The 23523-nt window shown below is 47.8% G+C and overlaps 9 protein-coding genes across 9 annotated transcripts; 6 read left to right on the forward strand and 3 right to left on the reverse strand.

The window, feature by feature from the left end:
- Window positions 1-130: 130 nt before the first annotated feature.
- Window positions 131-3033, forward strand: FSUBG_8511 (GARP complex component; the record flags this gene model as incomplete). Its single annotated transcript, XM_036686927.1, has 4 exons — window positions 131-274; window positions 337-2737; window positions 2810-2858; window positions 2928-3033. The coding sequence occupies 4 exons, from the start codon at window positions 131-133 to the stop codon at window positions 3031-3033; spliced, it is 2700 nt and encodes an 899-aa protein (XP_036536002.1).
- A 674-nt stretch (window positions 3034-3707) lies between these two features.
- On the reverse strand, window positions 3708-4436 carry FSUBG_8512 (GATA zinc finger domain protein; the record flags this gene model as incomplete). Its single annotated transcript, XM_036686928.1, has 3 exons — window positions 3708-3902; window positions 3958-4218; window positions 4281-4436. 3 exons carry the CDS (start codon window positions 4434-4436, stop codon window positions 3708-3710), a joined length of 612 nt encoding a protein of 203 aa, XP_036536003.1.
- A 1434-nt stretch (window positions 4437-5870) lies between these two features.
- Window positions 5871-6555, reverse strand: FSUBG_8513 (GATA zinc finger domain protein; the record flags this gene model as incomplete). Its single annotated transcript, XM_036686929.1, has 2 exons — window positions 5871-6440; window positions 6496-6555. 2 exons carry the CDS (start codon window positions 6553-6555, stop codon window positions 5871-5873), a joined length of 630 nt encoding a protein of 209 aa, XP_036536004.1.
- A 4245-nt stretch (window positions 6556-10800) lies between these two features.
- Window positions 10801-11568, forward strand: FSUBG_8515 (uncharacterized protein; the record flags this gene model as incomplete). The annotated part of the gene is made up of 1 exon (XM_036686930.1): window positions 10801-11568. The coding sequence occupies one exon, from the start codon at window positions 10801-10803 to the stop codon at window positions 11566-11568; it is 768 nt and encodes a 255-aa protein (XP_036536005.1).
- A 2206-nt stretch (window positions 11569-13774) lies between these two features.
- Window positions 13775-14284, forward strand: FSUBG_8516 (uncharacterized protein; the record flags this gene model as incomplete). The annotated part of the gene is made up of 1 exon (XM_036686931.1): window positions 13775-14284. One exon carries the CDS (start codon window positions 13775-13777, stop codon window positions 14282-14284), a length of 510 nt encoding a protein of 169 aa, XP_036536006.1.
- Window positions 14285-14293: 9 nt separating this feature from the next.
- On the forward strand, window positions 14294-14734 carry FSUBG_8517 (uncharacterized protein; the record flags this gene model as incomplete). Its single annotated transcript, XM_036686932.1, has 1 exon — window positions 14294-14734. One exon carries the CDS (start codon window positions 14294-14296, stop codon window positions 14732-14734), a length of 441 nt encoding a protein of 146 aa, XP_036536007.1.
- Window positions 14735-16378: 1644 nt separating this feature from the next.
- On the reverse strand, window positions 16379-17479 carry FSUBG_8518 (CMGC CK2 kinase; the record flags this gene model as incomplete). Its single annotated transcript, XM_036686933.1, has 5 exons — window positions 16379-16834; window positions 16881-17075; window positions 17131-17306; window positions 17364-17399; window positions 17449-17479. 5 exons carry the CDS (start codon window positions 17477-17479, stop codon window positions 16379-16381), a joined length of 894 nt encoding a protein of 297 aa, XP_036536008.1.
- Window positions 17480-19057: 1578 nt separating this feature from the next.
- Window positions 19058-19621, forward strand: FSUBG_8519 (uncharacterized protein; the record flags this gene model as incomplete). Its single annotated transcript, XM_036686934.1, has 1 exon — window positions 19058-19621. The coding sequence occupies one exon, from the start codon at window positions 19058-19060 to the stop codon at window positions 19619-19621; it is 564 nt and encodes a 187-aa protein (XP_036536009.1).
- Window positions 19622-21244: 1623 nt separating this feature from the next.
- FSUBG_8520 (transcriptional regulatory) lies at window positions 21245-23474 on the forward strand (the record flags this gene model as incomplete). The annotated part of the gene is made up of 5 exons (XM_036686936.1): window positions 21245-21475; window positions 21522-21589; window positions 21646-22091; window positions 22138-23075; window positions 23130-23474. The coding sequence occupies 5 exons, from the start codon at window positions 21245-21247 to the stop codon at window positions 23472-23474; spliced, it is 2028 nt and encodes a 675-aa protein (XP_036536010.1).
- Between the last annotated feature and the right edge of the window lie 49 nt (window positions 23475-23523).

Here is a 23523-nt window from a genome sequence, read left to right on the forward strand (position 1 = left end):
TCAAGCGAAAGGTACCATACTTCGAGCAATCCCCCAATCGAATAATACAAAATCTTCTCTTCTGTATGTTTAGAGAAGCGGTTATTGAGACAGCGCCGATCATTCCGGGCCAACTTGAGCTTTGCCCACGATGTCAATCCCTCGAGAGATTCCTCGCGTAGTTCTATCAAGTACACCACATGTCGATGCTGCCGAGTTTCGATCTTATGTGTCAAGAATGGCTCCTCTGTATGCACAACTTCATCGACTGAAAGAAAACGAAGGAGAAGCTACAGTAAGCAAGCCTGTAGAGTGAGCGTTCATGAGGAACTTGCGCACACTAACCACCGATTTCAGCCCCGAGTGGGTGATCCTATCACCTCTCCCACTCCTACTTCTCACAATTATTACTCCAAAGAGCGAGGCGGTAATTTTGATCGCAAGCTTCGTCATGAAGTGCCTCCCTTGGCCACTGTTCCTGATGTATATTTCGACCAAAACTTCCAGTTAGAGAATCCACGAATCTTCCGGGTAGTTAGTGAGCACTCTGAGATTACATCAGAGTGGTCACGCCAAGGCAAGACGAGCGGCGGGAGTGTCCTTTTGCCGAAGAAGTCCATCGCGACAAACGCCATTCTTCAGGAGAAGCTATCATGGTATATGGACATAGTGGAAATGCACTTGGCCAACTCCATCTCAATAGCTTCAACCACCGCTTTCTCCGTTCTCGGTTCTTTGAAAGAACTGCACACCGAAGCGGCACAATCGGCAGAAAGGATAGCATTGCTCCGCAATGATCTATCTTCTTTGCAGCATGATATAAGGACAAAAGGACTGGTGCTATCGCAGAAACTCCGAGTACACCGGGACATCCGACATTTTCATGACGCCGTGCTACAATTACAATGTATCTTGGACAGAGTTTCCTCCTGCAAGTTGCTCGTTGATGAAGGACAGGTTGAGAAGGCCCTGGATGAGTTCGATGCCGTTGAGTCCCTGATGGCTGGTGAATATAGCCAAGCTGCCAAAAACCAGGTATCATCCGATATACAGCTTCAGGATATACGCAAGGCCATACCTTCCCAAGGCGTCTCCAATGAACTGGCAGTGTTGAGATCCCGGGTTGCAAAAGTCTTTGAATCCAGAATTCATTCTACACTCATTCAGGACCTTCAACGTCATAGCCAATTTGGTTCAAAAGAACAAGTTCTTCTTGCTTGGGATGCGAAATCGCGAAGTGCTCAAGGAGTTTACGGGCAGAACCCTACAGCCTTGTTGGTCAATACAGATCGTGCGAATGACTTGCGGGCAGCACTCTTGCCTAGCTTGCTCGGACTGCACCGATCGGGATCTATAACGACGGCCTTCAAGGCTTATAGACAATTAGTCCTCTTAGAGATACGCAATGCGCTACGAATCGTTCTTCCAAATTCGACCGATAATACTAGCTCCGACACATCAGCGTCAATTAATATTCGGTTTAGTGCTTGGACTACAGAAAGGCCGTCTGTCTTTGCTCAGAACATCCAGGATCTCGGACCAGCAGATGCTGAGGAGCTCTTTTCTTCGCTTTTCACCACTGTGGTAGAGATCTTGCGGAGTCTGAAACGTCAATCCAGTATCCTTTTAGATATCGCATGTTCTACTGAGACTTCTGTTTCTGATGACCCCGCCACTTCTCTCACCAATCGAACGTCGATTATCTATCGGAGTTCAGCAGAGATAGATTCACGCGTTGGAATACAGGAAGAGATACATATTGCACTTGACCTCCCTAACCTGCTGATCCATGGAGCGGACATCGGCCACGAAATGATCTCCATGGTTCTTCGTGTTCGATCTGAGCAGATAACCACCTTGCCGTTAGACTACTTCATCCGCCACTATACTCTGAGTCTCTTGTTTCTCAACGAATGCGAGTCAACTTCGGCGCAAGCTGGCGCGCCTCTACGGACTTTAATTGACAGCCAAGTTCGAGACTTCATTCAGGCCCATGGCGCCAGAGAGAACCAATTACTTACCCAGGCCATGAGCTCCGATACGTGGCGAGATGCAGATTTCACGCCGGAGAGCAATGAAATTCTTCAACAAGTTCTGGATTGCAGCGTTTCAGATCCGCCATCGTGGACACAGATGAGCAGAATTTGGGCGCCAATACCCAAGGAAGGGGTCCATCTAGAAGACGGTACAGATGAGAGCCGTGCACCAGGAGAGATCCGGGGCGCCAGTATTGAAGCGGAGACATTCTTACTCCCTTTGTCTGCTACAACCTGCTTGGAAGGCGTACTTAACTTCCTTCGCCTCGTATCCGGGATTGAATCCAAGGCGCCAGAAGTGGCTTTATGTCTGATTTCGTATCTGCAATTGTTCGACTCCAGCTGTCGCCAACTTATCCTTGGCGCGGGCGCCTTAACATCAGCTGGTCTCAAGAATATTACAGCTACTAATTTAGCACTCGCGTTCCAAGCATTGTCATTCATTTCGACTCTTATTCCGCGTATTTCTGGATTCGTCAGTCGTCATGTACCTGCAGGGCCAGCGAACGAGGCTATAGAGAGTCAGTTCGAAAAGGTTCACCACGCTTTCGAAGAGCATAAAGATTCCATCTTCCGTAAGTTGATTGGGATTATGGAGTCTCGGGCAATCTCTTATTCTAAGAGAGCCCGGGAGATTGCCTGGGAGGGTGAGACACAGCAAGATGTTCGCAAATACATGGTGGACCTGGTTGGCGACACGAGCAGGCTATACAAAGCTATCAGTAAGCGTATGCATCAATCAGTGGTGCTGCTTATTATGACATCAATCTCGACAAGGTATAAGGATCATCTAGGGACGGTATTCATCGAGGTCGTCGTGGAAGAAGTGAGCGGTCGTAAATGGTAAGGTTCTTCGTCTTTGGTACACGTTATACTCATACACTTGTGCTCACTGATGACTGATGTCTACAGTATGGTCAAAGATATCGAATATCTTGATGGAAAGCTGGGCAAGATCCCTGGGTTTGGCGGCCTGGGCCGGTATCTTATTGATATCGTCAAGAGTAAGGGCATTTAGATCATACTTTGCTGAAAACCTGAACAAAATGAGCCTGACCTAGCTCGAGGAGACATGTTGACTTGAGGGCGATGGACTACATATCTCCAGGGTTGGGCTCCTTCAAAGCCTAGAGAACTTCCAGCGCTTTCTTCTGCGATACACAGGCATCGTTCAATTTTCCGGCTTGGTGGTGAGATTGTGCTAGACCTATGTAACACGTCCATGGAACTCCAGGCATCGTGGTCGCCTTCAGGAACATCGCAATGGCATGGTCGAACTTATGAACTCTTCTGACTGTCTCATCAACTGTGAATTTGACTTCAATGCAATTTTCCAACCGCCATTCACATGATCCAAATCGACTGTAGATGTAGGTACGAATAAAAGTTCAATTCCAATTCATAACTGTGACTGAGGTATCTGCGCTAAATGCAACATGATAACAAACAACCGAGAACGCCATTTTGACACAAAACTTCAGTAGCCAGCCGAGTCTCACAAAATGCCTTCCCAATCCTGCGCCGGGGTATAGAAACCATGCCTCGTCACTCACAGATCCCGGTGGCATGTATAAAGTCGGGATCCAGCCTAAGAAAACGAAACATTGGAAAAAGTATGACTGGAGAAAGAAAGGTTAAGCCGTGCTGAACGCATGCTCATGCATGGCGGGAACATGAACACGGTTCAACGATTTAAGAACATTGCGACATTCGCGCAATGTCTCTCTGAAGAAGAAATGATCGGCTCCGAGCTTCGCGTTTGGCGTAGAGAAGACCGCAGACGTTGCAAAGAGTATGAGAGCCGAAAGGGCCTTCGCGCCATTTTGGAGTCTCTTTGATGAAGCACGATGTGCAGCATGGAGTTGACTCATGTGTTCGTGGTGACTTCTGCTTATCTCGTTAGAATGAAACAAAGACATTATGGGGGAAATGAGTGGCATACCGAATGTCGCCTCAGCCTGTTACGCCACGTGCGGGCTTCATAGGTGTCCTTGAGACTGGCCCTAGTAGACCTCGACCGGATTGAACGTGCCGACGCGGCGGTTGATCTGAGAGATGAAGTGCGCGAAGCGACCTTCAATTGGGGATGGGTATCTATCTCTGGCTTCGCAGCCAAGGGACTCGGAATAGCTGGGTTTTGAAACAAAACGACCTCACAAAGAGGGAGACCATTCCGTTGGACGTCCTGGACGCTAGGTCGGATCTGGAGGAGGTTAGTTTGTGTCGCCGGCAACGGGTCAACAAAGGCGCGGAGAGATAACTCACGTGTCGAGGAGATTTTCTCAGCGAAAGTAGGGAACATCGTCGGGGCGGGAAAAGGCTAGATTCCGGGAGATCAACGGGACAAGGATGGTGAGCACGATCTCTTCGGCGCCGAATGGGCTTTGCCGTCTTGGCGAGTGTCTGCTGTGGGTGTTTCATGATGGAACAGGAACGGGACTGGACAGTTGAGAGGAGAGGGGAATCCGATCTCGAATTTCAAGGGAGAGGTTAGGGATCGAGGCGGTACTAATACCCCTCTGAGGCGCTTGCTAAAGTTAGAGCGAAGATTGCCCCCAGGGGAACCCTTGTAGATCACTACGCGAACGGGTCTGGACTGTGCAGAGACCCTGATTCAGGGTCCATCCGCGGATCCGGAGGTAACCTACCGAGTGGCTTCATGGGCCATTGACAATCACCAACAGGACAGCATTCTCACCACGGGGAAAAGGAAATCCGATGTCTCTCAGCATCCCAATTCATTCAGCCCTCCATCTAAACTTTGTCCAACAGTTTATCACACAGTTATCGCAAACTGTCCAGCCAAAGTCCCTCACAGTCCACTCCCTGATTTGCCTTTGCTTTTTGCCTCTCTAGCCTTGAGACGTCTCACCCGCTCGGACTGTCGGACACTGTCCCTCGCAGCAACCTGGCATGACAGCAAGCCCGTTTCCACAGTTCCTTGCATTGGGGCTTGGCCTCTGTGCTGTGGCTGTCTGCGATTGATAGATAAGACTGGTCCCCCGTCCTGCTTGCGACACTGATTAGAAATGATTTCGTTTTTCGTCTCAAAGAGTTGCAACCCTCATTTGCCGACGCGCAAGCCACGGCGCGTTTCTCTTCGCCCCTACTACACGCTAGACACAGGACAAAATGGGCGGATGACTTGTTTGGTGTGTTGTACAGTGTAATCTTTGCTGCAGGTCGCTTGCGCGCGCAGAGGATCAGATGGTTTGTTCTCACTGTGTCGACGTCCCCCCACTCCAGAATCGGCATTTGAACTGAAAGGAGCTCCCATCAGCCATCAGCCAATTGAGGGGTAAAAAGTCAGATGCCAGAGTTACCCTGAACTCCGTGCCTCTCCGGATTCCGCTAAGGGTCAGGCAATCTAAGTTCGAACGGGACAGGCGATGCGACGTCGTACTGTGGGGCGGTAGCAAATAAACAGTCAAAGGACCGGAGGACGACTCCGGAGGTGATGTGGAGGGTGTGATTGGTCATGTTTTCTGATGCGATTTTGACATCACGGTTGCTGTTAGGGGGGAGGACCTTTGTTGATGAGCTACCAAACACTTCGCGATTGGATGCAATTAGCTTCTGGGCAACGCTCCTCTGTTGCTATTACCGGGGTAAATTGCTGAAATTGGTTTAGTGATTTTTTTTTAACTTAGTTATTTGCTTCGAATACTCCTGACATGTCGCCTGATTTCCTGTCTCCAATGCGCCATCTGTTTCTTTCATGATTATAACGCTCAAACGCTGCAATAAAAAAATGGGAATGTTTCCTCTCCTGTCCATGCATGCCAAGAGTGAGGGGCAGCGAGGTATCCTTGGGGGCCGCTTGCAAGGTATGAGAGGTGAGGGAGGTTTGAATGGTCATCGCAGTCCCAATGAAGGAGAACCCTCAGTTGAGATCTTTGTAGACCACGACGATGGGTCAGAAACAGAGTCGCACCCAAACTCCCTCTCCAATAAGAATGACCGGGCCTTTTCCTCCCTCTTGGCGTACACCAATCCACAGACGTTACAGAGGGTACGACGTCCCGATGGTCCAGACCTCCATTTCGGCGTCTCGGTTACATGACAGAATTCGCATGACCTTGTATGATCCGGCGCCTTGGGTGCCTTAGGTTCCCGCGCGCAGGGACAGGAAATAGTAGCCTGTCGCGACGGTGATCGGCGCGTGGTGGAGTGGTGCTTATGCTTACTCCGCCGACCCTCGGGACTCTTGTACTTCCGCTTGGAGCTGCGACTCTCCCGCGGCGGCTCTAAAAGCTCTGGCTCCGCGGTCTCAATACTACGCGCATATTGGCATGGCATGATGTTAAAGCTTGGCTTGAAAGCAGGTTTGTGATCCTTAGCGAGCGTGGACGGGATCGTCGCGGTCTGGAATACGGGGACCTCGCAAAGCGGCCGGCCGAAACGCTCGGGATCGAATGGGAGAGCCTGGATCACGTGAGTAAATACATTTTGCGCAAAACATCCAATGTAAGTTACCCACGTCCTGCTTAGTCGCGAGAATTGTTACAGAAATAAAAGGGCTATGCAAAGAGCAAGACATTGTGGTTTTGTAATCGGTTCCACCGCCTCTCGGCCCCAGGGGGGGGTTTTGTTGGAGTTTCGATCTCGAGGGGAACCCTTTTTTGCAGGCATCGTGGATTTCTATATAATCTCTCCAGCGATCGGAAAACTGACGTTGATATGATGTAATCTTTAACGCACAACGTCCCGAGAACCCTGACGGAGCATTTACCTTAAATAGTTTAGGGATTTGAGTACCCCTGACTGCTTATTCGGAGCGAGCTGGCTTTACTTGGTTAGGGGCATAAGTAGGGGCCATTTCCATCAGTTTCAGTGGTCTGTGCGCTGTAACCTCACTGTGCGAGCCTCTCTAGATTAGTGGGTCTACAGCGCCTTCAGAGGTATCTTGACCTAAACCTTAATTAATACAGCTTATACCTTAGCCAATTAGAATATTAAAATATTTTCAAAGTAGTCACGTGATATATATATCCCTACTTAACGCCACAGTAATAGAGAGATATGCCACAACCGCCACAGCATACTTCCTAAAGTGGTAGTTTTACAGTATTAAACGAGCCAATCAGAAAGCAGTACAGTAGGCTCCTCAGTGCAATTAGCACTAAATTACAGTGCAGTTACAACGCACAGACCACTGAAGCTGATGGAAATGGCCCCTACTTATGCCCCTAACCAAGTAACGGTTTCGTGTTTTGTGACAACTATTAACTATTTCTTGTCTGTTCTTGGCGTCGTATGATAGGGATTCATATATCATTCTTGTCACAATGCTGTGGCATATTGAAGGAATTCATAAATACCCCTTGGGATTTCCCCATGGAGAACCTTTGCGCTAGGTATTTGAGGGTTTGATGTGTTGTGATGTGCATTCGCGTGGGACGAGAATAGTGCCATTTTGCGGTGGATCGAGGGGGTTGAAAATTGTACCCATTCAGCCTCCTTCATGCATGCTCCACGCACCAGATCAACAATAAACGATGCAATAATAGAAGCAGCCTTACGACTCAGAATTCCTTCTGATTCTAATTATTCTGATTATTGGTTTCTTTCATTTTTTCGATATTTCCTTCTTTCTTTTTGACCGTCGAAAAGCGACGAGTGTTGTTGAAACTTGAACAGCAGGGCCCTGGAAGTCAAACTCTGTTGCCTGTCTGTGTGTCACACCCACTGGAGCAAATGCTCCGGGCCAACCAGCAGTTTTTTTGTCGTGTGTTTTCCGCAAACAAATAATTGATTGGTTTATCAGCCGAGGCCACATTTCAACCCTACCCTGTATGAGCTCTCCGCGATGGAGGAATTGATGTGAGCTCCTCGTGCAGTAAGAAATAACCTTACCGTAGACTCATGAAATTGAGTAGCACCTGTAGTCACTTTAATCCTTATCTTTAAAACTCCCTATTAAATAAATTAAAAATAAAGATCTGACATTCTACTATTGGTTAAATGGCTTTGGTAGCTTAGATCTACGTACGCTACCTTGCTTCGCGAGTATGTACGGTAGTAAATAGCAAGTCATTACGTCCACGTCATTTTTATATATCAGAGAAATTAATATTCTACTGACATTGATCTGAGCCAGGCTGGAGATAGAGTTGCAAGCATCCCTTCTTGGGCTGTAAGTCTCTTCTTTGGCCATCAAGAGGTGAGAAGGCATTCTGTCGAGCCATTTTGAGAAATCTACTCAAACCCAAGGTCGAGGTTCATCCATCACAGTCGGGGATCGATGGGTACTGACTGCAGTCAGTCGAGGAGTTGGGCCATAAGTAAAGATCATTAGAGATGAGACGCGAGTTCTCATTTCATGATCGCTTCAATGAAACTTGAGTTGTGATTTGTTTTTATAATGCTATACAGCTTGAAGTTGATACATCTTAAATCCTTAATCGATTGTATACTCATTTGCATTTACCCAGACATTGCGGCCCATCTCATAATTCATATCAGTAGGCCAAGCCACTGACACTAAGCGGGCATGTGCTTCCTCCCAATGTGCCAACCCAGTAACCCTTGTCCAAGCCTCTACGTAGCCAGTAAAAGCTCTTCCAAGGTCATCCAGAGATGGATCATGGTTATCTGCTTTCTGTTTGGCAATGCTATACGCTCCCAGGAACGCTCGCCAAATCCAAAAGTCCGTAGAGTCGTTTAGTCCCAGGGTGCTAACAGAATGGCTGAGATCTCGATTCAAAATACATAGAAACCTCCGAAGGAGACGAGCATCCATGGGCTCGACACCATTCCAAAGTTCCAGGACGCTGTGCATATACAAGCTCGATGCAGCGCACATACCAGACCAGGAAGTGCTGTACTTCGAGGAGTGCGCTGATGAGAACATATCGTCATGAAAGAGAGAAGAGAAATGGGAGCCGATAGTGGCGCAAAGTAGCCGAGAATCGGAGCCCTCGATCCATTCCCAGCTTGGGTCACACTTGTAACGGTCCTCCCTGACTGTCTGTGTTGACATAGTAACGTGCTTCAGGCAGTCTATTAGAGGTGACGCGTCGATGTTATGAAAGCGCGTCGATGAGGGGAGGGCAGCGAAGAAGAATGGCAAGAGTTTCATTGCGTTGAGACGCATTTCAAGATGGCCAATATTCTGAGTCTTCCAGAGATGGATCTGTGATACGAACGTGGAAAACTCTGCGGTGTTGTTCTGTCGGAACAAGTTCTGCAAAGAGTCGCTTCCCAATATCCTGGCCTTGAAGCCTTGATAGGCATAATATGTGCTGGAAAGGTAAGCATTAATGAGAATATCCGTCAACCAATTACTACTTACAGCAAGAGATAGCGATTGGCAAGTTCTTCTTCTAGTTCCGATCGATTGCCGAAATCATCGTCCAGAGGACTGAGAAGGTGCACGGCGTTTATGAGACCGTTGATATGAGCCTCTGTATCGTGTACGTTACCATATGATGCCTTTTATGATCAGTCGTTCGTAAGATATCATTAGTATGGAAAGCAAACCTCAATAAAGCAGAGAATTGAAACATGTCGAATGAAGGTCATCAGCCCCGGTTGATGTATGTTTTGCAACCAACGATTCAAGACTTGTATTGTTGAGACTTGTGAAACAGGAAAGTTGGCTTATACGTCTCGAGATCGCCGACAGTCCATGCATAGTGCAGCCCTGCCACCAGAAGAGTGTCCCTTAGTGCGTCGGGATGCTGGGCAACAGAAGAAAAGCTATGGATGCTCAAGGTAAGCCTAGGCTGAGTGAGGAGTGACAAGGTACGTACATGTTTCTAGAGGCTTTACTAAGTACCAAATCGGCACTGTCATGGCTGTTATGGACTAAGCGTGTCAACGATCCCGCTGGTCTATGCTGCATGGCTTGCACTTACAGTAGTGAAGTAGCTCTCTGGAGCGAAGGGTCATGTCCAAGCCCAAACAGTCGAAAGGCTCCACTGACTTTCCAAATGGGGAGTTGACAAATAGAGTTACTGGAGGTGCGTCCTGGCTTATAATCCAAGGTTGCTGTTCGCCTGGAAGACAGATAGCCTTACGGTCTCGAAGTGGGATAATAGGATCAGCAAACTCGCATGTCCGTTCCGCACTGACACATCGGGTACTACAATTGTAAGTTTCACAATACCAAAAAACCGACAAATACCTGGTGTAGTACTTTCGACTATTTGTCGCAATTGGGTAGCGAACTCCGACTTACCAGGTTGGCTTTCCGCCATCACAACGCACGCGACGCTTTCGACAAGTCAAACACCCTGTTTTACTCCTAGTGTGGGGCCTCCGAGTCCTTGTCGTTGTACTCATGCTGACCGGCTTGAGCTCGTTCTGAGAAAAGCTTCAGGGAATATGATCGGCGATGGGCTGATGAGTTGTGACTTTCAGTGAATTGAAGGAGGAGTTTTGCTTCAAAGACAGGCGTTGACGAGGTGTCGGGAAGCCACTCACGGGATTTGAAGATTGTGGCTACAGGATGAGCGATTTGGTTGGGATAGTCTAGACTAGACAGAGCTACAGCACTAACATTTTGTACCAGGACATGCGCAAAAGCAAGATAGATCACTAACGTCTTGGCAACTAACTCGAGTCTCCACTACCAACGACAGAGTCACTTTTGAGTGGACGTGAATGGTGTCTAGCCTGTCAGCAACTAACCCTTTTAGAGGAGAATAAACGAGCTGAACAACAAACCCCGCTGCCTTTATCCAGCCACGATTTGAACAGAGATCGTAAGCCGACTACACATCCTCCCTTATTTACCTCCCTCACCGAATCCCAAGCCAATATCCTCCAATCAGTCTACAACATGGCTCAGAAGCCTAGCCTCATATTTGTGCCTGGCGCATGGCATAGCCCTGAATGTTGGGGCAAGATCATGTCCGCCATGGAGGCTAAGGGGTTCAAGTGTGTTCCCGTCACACTTCCGACAAACCAATCAACAAGCACCAACGTTAATTACTCGCATGATGTTAAAGCTGTCGCCGATGCTATCGCTGGCGAGGCGTCGCAAGGACTTGATGTCGTTATCTTAGTGCACTCCTACACTGGACCCGTGGGACAAAGTGCCATGAGAGGCTTCACCAGCAAATCAGCCGACACAGACGGAAATACTGGTCGTGTGATAGGGCTTTTCAATGTTGCGACCGGTTTTGTCCGCGAAGGCGCGTCATTTATGGACGCCCTAGGTGGCAAGCCCCTACCAACTTGCGAAGCTGATTATGAGAACAATTTAATGGTCATCAAAGTCGACCCAATCGACATGATGTACCACGATCTTCCCACAGAAGAGGCCGAGTACTGGGTTGGAAAGCTCAGCAAGCATGCTTTGACTGGTTCGACGGATGGATACGAGGTGACGTACGAGGGATGGAGGGATGTGCCTGTCTGGCAGGTCATGACCAAAGATGACAGGGCTTACCCTTATGAAGCGCAGAAGATGCTTGTTCGAGGCGCGGAAAAGCTTGGTGCGGATATCACGAAAAGGATTATTGATAGTGCTCATTTACCGATGTTGAGTAAACCTGATGAGATTGTCGAGATTCTGGAAGAGGCAATCCAGGCGTTCACTTCATGAGAGACATACTGCTAAGCAGGTCAGGCCTGTCGGCTATCTGCCTATATTTTCTTCTATTTCCATAACTTGTGGAGTCACTTGTCTAGAGCAACATCGAGAGGGGGGGAAATCCTCTGAGATTCTGAAACTTGTAGCGATGATGTATTGACTAGCAGTCTAGACCACTTGTGGTACGTAATGAACTTGGCTCCCCAGCTATTATCCTGAGTGCAATGCATACTGCATGAAAAGAGAGAACTATTTCCTGGATGGGAGACCTAGTGCTATCTCCGGGTATTCTGTCAGCCTGTTGACCCTTAGTACCCTTGCTTTTCAACATGCACGACCTTGTTGGCGTCAATACTGACTCTCAGGTGAGGTTTTTGCCAGGAACCATCTTCCGCCGGATAACTGCTAGCACAAAAGCTAAGAACTGGGTAATTGCGCTCATGTGAGAAGCTCTTGTAATCAAAAAAGTACGCGATTTCCTCTCTTACTAATACTGTCCATTTAGAAAGATATTTCGACTTAAAATCTTTGCAAATTTGCTCCAGTAGTTGGCGATGCATTATAGCATAATGGTTAAAGTGCGAGCCAAACGGTTTATTCTCAGTTGAGACTCGTGACTGAGAGCTTATATCGCAACAGAAAACCTTATTTATGACCAATCCACAGAACTAAGGTGAGATCATATTTATGCTCCAGTAAACCGCTTCAATCTCCATAGCCTAAATTTGTGGGTGAACTCTATGATTCTATCTAAACTTCACGATTATAAAAACCCAACTATGGTTAAGATCTTTGCTTTGATTTTTCATCTAATCATTTTTATTTCTGCTATGCATGAATATCCAACTAGCGATCCCAAGCGAAAAGCCGAGTCTTTATTGGACTCATCTTCATTCATTCTATTTTCTCAGTTGCCAGCGGAAATCCAATTTAGGATATGGGAAGCAGCCTTTGATGCAACTTCAAGGTTTATCAATATTAGTCTTGACATGACACTCGGCTGCACTGTTCGTTCCGTTTACGCCTGGCCCAGCATGTGCATAACTGGCGGGAACTTCATCACCCGGGGCCTCGAAACTGATAAATTTAGAGAGTCGCACAGACTAAGCTTGGCTTGTCGCGATGCTCGCCAAGTCTATCTCGTGAGATACCCAAAGGTTATCATCCTTATGAATTCAGAGAACCCAAGAGAGGGCTTTACAAGAATAAGATGCAATCCAGCATACGACACTTTGTGCATCGAGGGTATTAGAGGAACCCCTCATACCCACGACGATATGGAACGTCTTACTACTGTAGACTTATCGGAGGTGACTCGGCGAGAACTCAGTCGTACCAGAAAGGTCCTTAACTCATTTCAGCACGTTGCTGTTCGTCTCTTTACAGACTGGCCATGGAATCAGGCTCTCTCATACCCACACATGCCGGCTCCATACGCAAACTTGTTCCTCTTTTCCTTTTTCGAGTCGATCAAACACCTTTACTTTCTCGTTAAGTCGGAAAATCTAGCCACGGATGACACCGACTTCTTCCGGGGTCTGCCTGCCCAGGGCTACACACCGGCGCCAATTCAGTATTTCCTTGATTCTTACGACCATGTCCAGCGTTCCTCTGAGATTGACGACTCCCATTGCAATAAGCATTGGAATTGGAGACCAAGGCCACTCAGAGAGATACAATGCCATTATGGTCGTGATTGGCTAAGAACCTATAGCGCTGCGGAAACCGTTTCTCCCGAGGCGATATAACCAGCCATAATGGACACCACCCACCCACTAAGGCTGAGCTCATGTCAAAGGACAAGAAACTGCATCCTCAAATCCCCAAACGACATAGTTTATCTAACCCACGAAATGCTTAAACTTCTATCCATGTCTCTCATCTTTATCTTATCTCTGATCCTACGTGGCCTCCAAAGCGCGTATAGAGTGACCAATCACCGCATTTACCCACGATGTCTAACCCCACGTTAACCATGCAATGTTAACAATAAGGAAGTTGCAAAAAGAACGGACAAATGGTCTTAATAGATGTAATTGCAAAAAGATTTTTTTCGACTGCCGCCTAGAGTTGTCGCCTCAGGCAGCACGGAGTACTTGTTCTCATAAAAGGCATCTCAATTGTCATTCATCCCATCTTGAGTCTGTTCACACGACATTCATCTCCCATTATCGCGTATCAAAATTTACAAGTTTTAGTTTCAATCCCATAACTCATTATGTCTTCATCTCAGACCGACTCTAAGGTCGACCACGACGAACGCTTTAGACAGAGAATTTTGAAAGGCTTTCCAGAAGATCTCCAAGACATAGCAAGTGACAAGGATAAGCAAGACCTTCTCATATCTATCAAGAGTTTTGCTTTCCGCCCCATCAAAGAGCCACTCAAAAGACCTGTTGCGGACTTCTCCACGGTACAGAAGAATCTAGACGTCTTGTGGTATATGTTCATCAAAGCCAGCACCGCTATAGACAGTGACAGCTTGTTCCAAGATCACCTTGTCCTTCTTTTGTTGTGGACAAGACAGTTTGATCTTGTACACAAAGAACTCTACGCTGGGCAGAATATCGCAAGAGACTGGGAATCTTATGGTTTTGCGAAGAGTTTACAGACATTCTGGGAAGAGCTGGTAAAAGAAGGTTCAGAGGCTGAGCTGCGAAGTCTTGCAACCTTTTCTGCCAAGGCCTTAGCTGCTGGCATATGCGAAGAACAGATTTCTTCGACTTGACTATGGTATATGCGCGAGGCCCTTGAGACCAGCGATGACAACATTGCCAAGTTTCTGCCTGGGGCAGTTATATTGATGGAGCTTTGTTCTCACGCGCTCCTCAGACATTGCGCTCTCAAAGTAGACGAACAGCAGTTGGAACACTTGTCACTGAATCTTGGGCCTGCTGATGAGGCTGGATCTGGCATGGCACGGTGGTTGTTTTGGAGGCGTCGCTTCCAGAAGCTTAGCCATCATCCTGATACTTCACTTGCGCAACTTGCTAAGAAGGGATTCATGGCTATGATCCACTGCGGCCAAGATGTCGATTATAGTGTCCAAGGAGAAGACGTGTTTGTCAAAAAGCTACAGGCGACTATGTGGGCTGAACTGGTCAAGAGTGGAAAGAAAAGCCTGGATGGTGACGATATCGATATCGACCCCGATTGGGTTGATGGGGAGAACGAGTGAGCATTCATAAAACACGTTTTACAAATCGAGCAAGGCGCACGATGTAAGAATCTGCTTTCAAGCCTCATAGCCTAAACAGCAAATTTCATGAACACAGTTCAAGTGCGTTTAAAAAAAAACGGCGAGGCTATGCGCATATTACCTTCCAAAAGCTAAGGTTAAATGAGATTTTTCAGTGTGTTGGCTTGATATGTCTCGTTGAGGCGTCATAAGCTTTAGGCATCAATCAATTATTCATGAAAGTTACGGCATTTAAATATTTAAGTTCTCTGTGCCGATTTATGCTCTTAGCCACAAGTACCAACTACAAATAACACATCCAGCTCGTAACTTGGACATTATAACATAATGCCTTACCAATTAATATTGCGCAAAGCCAAGGCTTCAAACATCTTTTACTTCGTGTACGTTATCGCCGCTTGTAGAACCGGGTAGTATATTAACACGCCGGCTATGAAAACAATACGCTCGTTAATCTTCCAAACTTATTGCATCAACATTCATGTATCAGAGCCTTGCCAGCGGATAATCCGTATCTTTCCCAATAGTAGACTATATCGTTCTGGCCCTTCCCTTGGCGCCGAGACCGACCTGGGGTACCTGTATTGGCACAATCCCTTTATCATTGGAGCACGTGGTGACTGGACGATTTTGAGGCTCTGTGTCGTATGGCAGGTCTAACATCTGGTACCGTAGACTAGCCTGATGTTTCTTCGAATATTTAGGTGAACGAAATGACTTTTCCACTTGGACCTTGTTTTGAAGATGCAACAGATCTTCAAACAGCCGGCCTGACGGCTAATAGCCATGCCATCGAGACTCAAGCCGCTGATCCTTCTTGACGTGCCTTTCCCTCAACAATAGTGATCATATCTTTAAGACACGATAATTAAACAAAAGGCGTCGTGTTTTGTAAAATCCGCAACTTATGCAATTTCCGAGATGTCGCTAAGTTCGGGCCGAGGATCAGTTAGATCAGAACTCTTGATACAGTTTCATTGGCAAATAAGTGTCTCCCAGTAAGCCTGGGGGTTGCTACCCAAAAGACTCGGAAATGAGTCCTGACAGATGGTATAAGACTCTTAATCTATGCATTACGGGCCATATTGCACCATTACCAGATTACTACCAAGCTCCTGTGTTAGTCCACTGAGGTTCTCATGATGGTGCACGTTAGCAACCCGCTGTATTCATCAAAGCACAACTCCAAGCGTCATTGGTCTAGGGGTTAGGATTCAACTCTTCCATTGAGAAAAGTTGAGGCTCGGATTCGAATTCCGGATGACGCACGCTTTTTTGGCAGTTTTTGTTCGTGAGTGGATTTTTGTAAAACGGGGGCATTAAGCGAGATGGGGCCCTGATCCCCCCAAGAGCTCGGGAATAAGTACAATTTCTCTACATGAGTTCATGCTCGGTGGATAATTCATAACTTGGGCCTGCAATGTTAAACAGATCCAGCAACTTCGGCCAGCCCATGCGGCATGCTCAATAACGAGGATATCTTATGCAAGAGATGGTTCCAATTCTTCTGGCCTGCTTCAAGTCCACCTACTCATTTGACCTGCTCGTGATTCTGAAAGCAACATCTCATAATATGGGTGCCTAAGAGCCTCAGCAGCCGTGAGTCGTTCCTAGATACACATATTAGTATACACTACCATCTATCACTCGCAGGATAACACTCGCCTTCGGGTCAAATCGTAGAACTTGGTCAATAAGGCTCAGAGCCTCGTCAGATACAAGCCTCTCATTATTCGAGTTGATAAAATCGGTCCAGGCTTGCTCATGATGTTGGCCCAGAGCTTCAATTTCCTCGTCGTCCAACTCAAGGTCATATTCATTTACAAACCGGTAAAGTTTGTCAGTGCCAAGGACTTCAGCAATCTGCCTCAGTTGGTCAATTCGCGAAGCCCCGTGGAAGAACGGTTCCTTTCTGAAGATCATGGCTGCGAGCATAGCCCCGAAGCACCACATGTCTATGCTAAAGTCGTATCGTTCATGGTAGAGAAGCAGCTCTGGTGGCTTCCAGAGGCCTACACAGGTGTCCAAATCTTCGTCGGGTCGGTAGAAGTCTGCTGAGCTCCAGCCTATTAGGCGGAGCTATGATACGTCAATGCGAGCCAGATTTGGTCATTATGCGTCGCACCTTTCTGTTCTCATGGTCGATCACCACATTTTGGGGTCTAATATCACGATGCATAACACCTTGGCTATGAGCAAAGTCCAAAGCTCTCAGAAGCTCACGGGTGTAATATCGGATGTCCAGGTCATTAAACCGAGGATACAGCGTTCGATAATCTGTGTTATCGACGTATTCGAGGATGATGCCGATGTTGGACCCCTGTGCCTCACAATGTCAATCCTGGCCCAGGACTCGGGTTTCGGGGAATGCGAACCTCCTCACCTTGGACGGCGTCTATGAACTTGATGATATTCGGGCCATTTTGGAGATATTGGAATATCTCGAGTTCGCGACGGATCCTGTCTCTGCTGTCTTGCTTGAATAGCTTCATAGCATAGATGCGACCGCTTGGATCACGACATTCGAAGACAATGGCATGCCTCCCTCGTCCTATATCGATCGTGTTAGTCTACATCAAGGGAAGACTAGACCAAGGTTTGGAATTACCTAATCTTTTCGGGGGCGACATATCATAGAACTGCCCTGGTAATCGTCAGCAACAAGCCTGCAGCCAACTCTGCCTCGGACTTACCCGCCCCCGACTCCGGGTGGATTGGCGCCATCTTCTCGGCATTCAAACGCGGATCCGGGTTTTTCGTCACTCAGTATCTAGGTATCATGATCGTTTATGCTTGAGATCTGATGCAAGGATGAGCTGTTGAAGCACAAAAAACCCCGCATAGGGCTGACATGCTTATTCAGCCAAAATACAGAAAAAACTGGAGGGTTACACAGGAAGCCTCGATATCTCGTACAAAAATGATTGTAGTATGTATTTGCATTGGTCTTTACGCATTGGTGGAACACGAATTGCTCATTTCACAAGCATTAGGGTGGAGTTTGGTATTGAGAGCTGGTCTAAGATTCACCTTATTGATTAGAATAGAGTTGAGGGGGCATCATTTCCCATGGACTTTCGATGCAGTCAACAAAAGAAACACAACCCGACTCGGTAGCAATTAATGGACTCGTAATTTCTACAAGTCGTCTGTCAATTAGGCCAGAATACGAGTAGTCGAGATATTCTGCTGTGTGTCAGGTCAATTGTCTTACCTACCCTGAAGCTCCACAGCTCGCCAGTAGTTGTTAGTATGACTAACCATCTTGTTCGCCGAAGGGTCGCTCAAAATCACGGCATTTCTTCATTTTAGGTTTGTCGGGTTACGAAAGAGAAACCGATTTTCGGAAGTCGCCGTGAAGACAAGTTGAAAGTTAGACTGCCAAGGCTGAGTTTGTTGTGATTCTAACGCTGGATTCTGGGGCAGACCCAGTCACTAAGAACTAAGCTTATCTAATATAGGAAAACGACCAGGTCCGCACAGATAATCATCGAAACTTGTTCCTCCAATCACTCACGACCAATTGAATTCGGCATGTGACACGAATGTCCAAAAGCTGCAGTAGCATAAGCATAAGGCGGATTAAATGAGTTGCTCCACATGTGAGAGGCGCAACGGCAAGTCGCTGCCGGTGATAACTCGCGAAGCATTCTCAGTTAGGAGATGGCCGGATGATCTGGCGCGCGCTAAAGGGGCTGTAAGCCTTAAGGGCCATGGGTGAAACTGCCTAACGCACGCAAGGTACAGTTGTTTGATGAGCTGAAGACTTAACATGCAGGGGGGTTTGTGGCACCCTGATGCTTTGTTATGCGTTATGGTAAGCCTGGATGTCCTCGATCTGATGCCGATGGGAGATGCAGAGACGGTACGGAGTACAGTCGGGCATAACGCCTCCCGTTTTCGTGCGGAACACAATGGGTCACTGATGCACCTAGTCGTGCGGCTGAACACGAGGTACCGAGATGGAGGTCAGACCCATCGTGGCACTAAATGTTTGGTGTTTCGTGAGGGCATTCAGCCTTTTTACGAGGTGGGGGGGCCGGGAAATAAGACATAGCCCGAACATTAACTACAGTAGGAAGCCCCTTAACCCTGCCTAATGAATACCGCCACAATCGTGACTCCTCGCCTTGAGACAATCTTAAATACAAAGCTCTTGGAATCCTTCTGTTGGTTCTCGCATCCATCCCATCTGTTCTGAGTCAACTCTCGTTAATAGCCATTCACTCATTCTTCTTTCTCCGCTTCGACAACCAACACCAACACTTTATTCTTTAATAATACCCATACCCTCCAATCACAATGCGCTCTGCCATCATCCTCACTGTCGGCGCGACCGTCGTCGCTGCCTCGCACCCTGCTCTCGAGCGCCTCGAGAAGCGCGATGCTAAGGAGTGCGCCTCCGTCGCCTCCAGCATCCTCCCCGACCTCACCGCCATCCCCACTCCTGACTCTTCGCTCGCGAGCTTCCTTGCCAAGCAGACCGACGCCATGACCATGACCGATGCTTGTGTCATCCCCGCCGTCACTGGCTCCATGGCCAAGGAGTACACTTCCTACGCTTCCAAGCTCAGCTCTTGGTACATCGACCAGAAGGATGGCATCTCCTCTCTCCTCGATGCCTGCAGCGACGTCCCTGAGGTCAGCTCTCGCATTGCTTCCCTCAAGGAGTCTGCGACCATTTGCGACAAGGTCACTTGGGCCAAGGAGACCGGCTCTTCTTCTTCCAGCGGCGATGCTTCTCAGTCCAGCGACGCTGCTGCTTCTAGCTCCACCGCCGACAAGGGTAACGCTGCTGGCGTCAACTCCATCAAGGCTGTTGCCGTCCTCGCTGTCGCTGGTCTTGCTGGTGTCATGATGCTGTAAAAGCTTCATGCGTGATGGGGGGATAATAACGGACAATACCCGTGGGTGACGGCGTCTTGGCTTTTCTATTCATTCGGCCTGGTGTACTGGTCTCTAGTTTTACTATAAAAACACTCAATACAAGCGTTGTGGCTACTGTAGCCTTTCTGTAACTGCCCGACTCCCTTGACTCCACGGGCGCGCAACTGTCATTGACGCGCTGTTTTATTGGTGTGCCTTTCGTCGCGCCTTATTGCATCAATGTGTAGCCGAGCGAAGACAGTCTCTGTAGAAGCCTCGATTGTTTGTTTGCATTCCCCAGTCGCATTGCTTGTAGATCCCCGTCGTTACTGATTAGCTTGGCAATTGGCACTGAATGTTTGCCAAAATTTGGGGTAAAAATCTTGGTGGGCCCGGGGGTCATTAGCCGCGATTAGACCTCAGCATGGCTGACGCTGTCTGACCTGTAACTATGGCAATCGACAGAATGTTTCAGGACGAGATCAGAGTCCGAGCAATATTATTCATTCATCGTGGCGACCTCATGTAATAAAGGATTCTTTGGTCGGACGTGATGATTAGTGTCGGTCCCGTCTCGGGCTTCGGTCCGTGCTTTTTGAGGTTCTCGATGAGAAGGCCATCAAATGTGTCTCAAATTGTCAAATGGAAGTGCCAACAGACTGCTTATTAGATCATCGCCCATTCCATCGCCAGCATACCAGATAATAGGATCTGAATCTTGTTTCTTCGATATCTCAGAAGAAGCGGGAGATGGCAAAGAAGCTGCGCTTGAGTAATCCCTGGCAATGCTGGAAGTCTGATCCGTATGGTTGCTAGCGTATCGCGGACCGAAACAATATTCATCTTCAAGTTGTGACACAGGAGTTAAAGGTGAATAAATAACATCTATAGCAGGATATGATGGTTCAAGGACTTGTTTAAGCTGTTAGACCAATAATCATGCTAAGGAACAGCGGCTCATGATATATTGACTCACCTCTGGACTCCTCATCCTTGACCTCGATATCTGACGACGTTGGAGAGTATGGATAGCTTAAACTATCGCGCGTGGCCTCAACGGGGACTTGTTTCGTTTTGGTTTGTTTGGAAGATTTATTATCTGCTTTGTTCTTCTTGCAACTATGTTTGTCAGTCAAACGGTCGGTAGACTCTGGAAGTTGACTCACGGTGATCGACGAGGTCTTATTACTACACACTCGCACGAGTTCCATTGGCAATTACTGCAAGGTGACTTTTGCATAACATCGCATCGGACCTTTCGAGATCTGCATGTCAGGCAAGCTCTGCGAGCTCTGCGTTTCCGGCGTCCATTTGTGTGTTGGGAATACTGTTGCACTTCTGTTGATGCTGGGATAGCTGACATGGTGACGATGAACAGTTTCTGAAGACTTGAAAAGGCCAAAACACTATTATCTCACATATATGACACTTACTGCGTTCTCTCATCTATAAAGAAACTCAAAGTTTGGCTGATCTGCAAGAAGTGGCGGGTATCGGACCGCAACACGGCATTACACAACCGTGTATAGCCGCGCCGCCCGCATCCCCGCAAACCGCCCTCAAGGCCGTCCCTTAACCCATCCTGCATCTCCCTTATCGAATCAGAAAACCCTCCAGCCCATAATGTCAGACTCCCACGACGATTCAGACGGGCCTGAGAGCCGTCGCAAGAGAATCCGCCAAGCCTGCCTCAACTGCAGGAAGAAGAAGGTTCGCTGCACGGGTGAGAAACCGATATGTCAGTTTTGTAATCGGCTTGGTCAACCTTGCGTTTATGCGGAGGATGGGAGGAGTCTTAGAAGGACGAATTTGGCTGTTCAGCCTGCTTTGGGGGATGTGCCTGAGGCTATCATGGTATGTGGTCCACTGTTGTTGGGTTGGTGATGCTGACCTTGGGTAGGATAACATCACGTCGAGGTTTGCTTCTTTAGAAGATCAGATATCAACGCTGCAAGCTACAGTTGAAAGGTCAGCGCCATCAACCTCTTATACTCATTGGTGATCCCATTCTGATCGAGACATAGACTGCTGCCGCTGGTCACAAGTCCACAACCACCAAACAAACGTACTCACTACCAAGCCACTACCCCGGCCCCCGTACTCCTTCAGACCCCCTCAACCATACAATCTCACGCCAGTGAACGCCCTCAACCAAGCTCCCTTCTATTTGCTGCTGATGTCTACTTCCGCTACTGTCACAGCCAACCTTACTCCCTCTTTCACGAACCAACCTTTCGGCAACGATTAGCAGATGACACGCTGCCAACCTATCTACTCTGGGGATTCTTGTCGGCTGCAAGACGATACTCATCTCTACCAGTCACTCAAGTCAACTGTTCCGACGATGCATCTAGCTACGCTGCCAAGGCTTGGGAAACCATAGAACTTCCTTGGACTGGTAATGCACCCGCAGAAAAGATTTTGACAGTCATCCAAACCATCATATTGATAGTAAGCACTGAGGTTCCGGGTGAGTCAATTCATCTTGCAACCATATATTTTGGACTTTGGAATAGTTATTAACAGGTCGAATTGCCCAGCCGGTCTCTGTAGCCAAGCCCATATGAAGCAGGGCTTTGCTATCCGTCTTGCACAGAATAACAAGTTTCACCTAGAACCCGATCCATCACTACCGGCAGCTGAGCGTGAGGAAAGAAAAAGAACATTCTGGTCGCTGTATCTCCAAGATAAACTCATCAGCCTTTCTCGTGGACGTTTCTCCGCCATCCGGGACGAAGAATGCAAGGTGTCTTTGCCGTGCTCTGAGGATGCATTCAAGGAGGGCCGTGAGGAGAAGACGCCATTTCTCGACGAACTGACGGGTGACTGTGTGGAACAAGAAGCTATCGACGGTTGCTGCCCACTTGGTCTGATCAATGTGATGGCATCCATACTTGGCCGTGTCTCGCATTACGTTTTGCATGATACCCAAACATCTCAGCTGGGACTTCCTTGGTCTTCAACAGCCCCTTACGCTACGTTATCTTCGGCATTACTCCAAGCAGAACACTATTTTGGGATGAACGAGGACCCCTTGGAAAGCTTGAAACAAAGATGCACCGTCGATGGTGTCGTTGATCAACTACTCGCTGGCTCCTTCATCTTCGCCAAGGCTATGTTCCACCTATCTCACTGTCTACTTCATCACCCATTTCTTATTCAACAACGCCTACAGTCCGGTAAACAAAAGGCCCCATCCGTGTTCATGAAGACAGCCTGGGAAAAATGCAGGACTCATGCGAAGAGCATCACGGATCTACTGGATATGAAGAACCAGAATGTGCCTATACTAACCTCTATCTACGGATACTGTATCATGGTTGCTGGTACGATTCATGCTTTATCTTTGAACGATGACAGAGATCATATCCGAAAGGAGAGCCAGAAACATTACCTTGCTGCCATGCAATTGTTACAGGACTTGTCTTGCTACTGGAACCATGCTGCTCTAATGGTGAGCCCATGATATCAGTTCTTCGATAAAGATATCTGACCCTAACTCTCATAGGTAAAACGACTAGAGAGATTTCATAGTCAGTGCGAGAGTCGCGGACAAGAGCTCTCACCCTCAAACGTCGAGCGAACTCCTGGAGACGTCAAAGCTCTATGGCAAAGTGTCGACTACACATCCTTGTCAACTCCAACGAGACCTGGTAGTCCGACGCTGGCAGGCCAAACCTCAGTGGAAGCCGACTGGGGTCTATCGACGGATATGTTTGACTTTAGCGGTTTCGGTGGGTTTGCGGAAGGGGTTGATGTCTTTAGTATCTCATTTGTTGATGGCGATATGACGCTCGGCGACGAAATTCCGAATATGGTGCAAAATTGGGCAGCTCCGGAAAAGGCAGATTGATAGTAACCTGGGAGATCGGAGCGAAAAGAGCAACTCGTGATTTTCTTAT

Source organism: Fusarium subglutinans, assembly GCF_013396075.1.
Source record: "Fusarium subglutinans strain NRRL 66333 chromosome Unknown NRRL66333_c0000117, whole genome shotgun sequence".
Taxonomy (NCBI): Eukaryota; Fungi; Ascomycota; class Sordariomycetes; order Hypocreales; family Nectriaceae; genus Fusarium; species Fusarium subglutinans.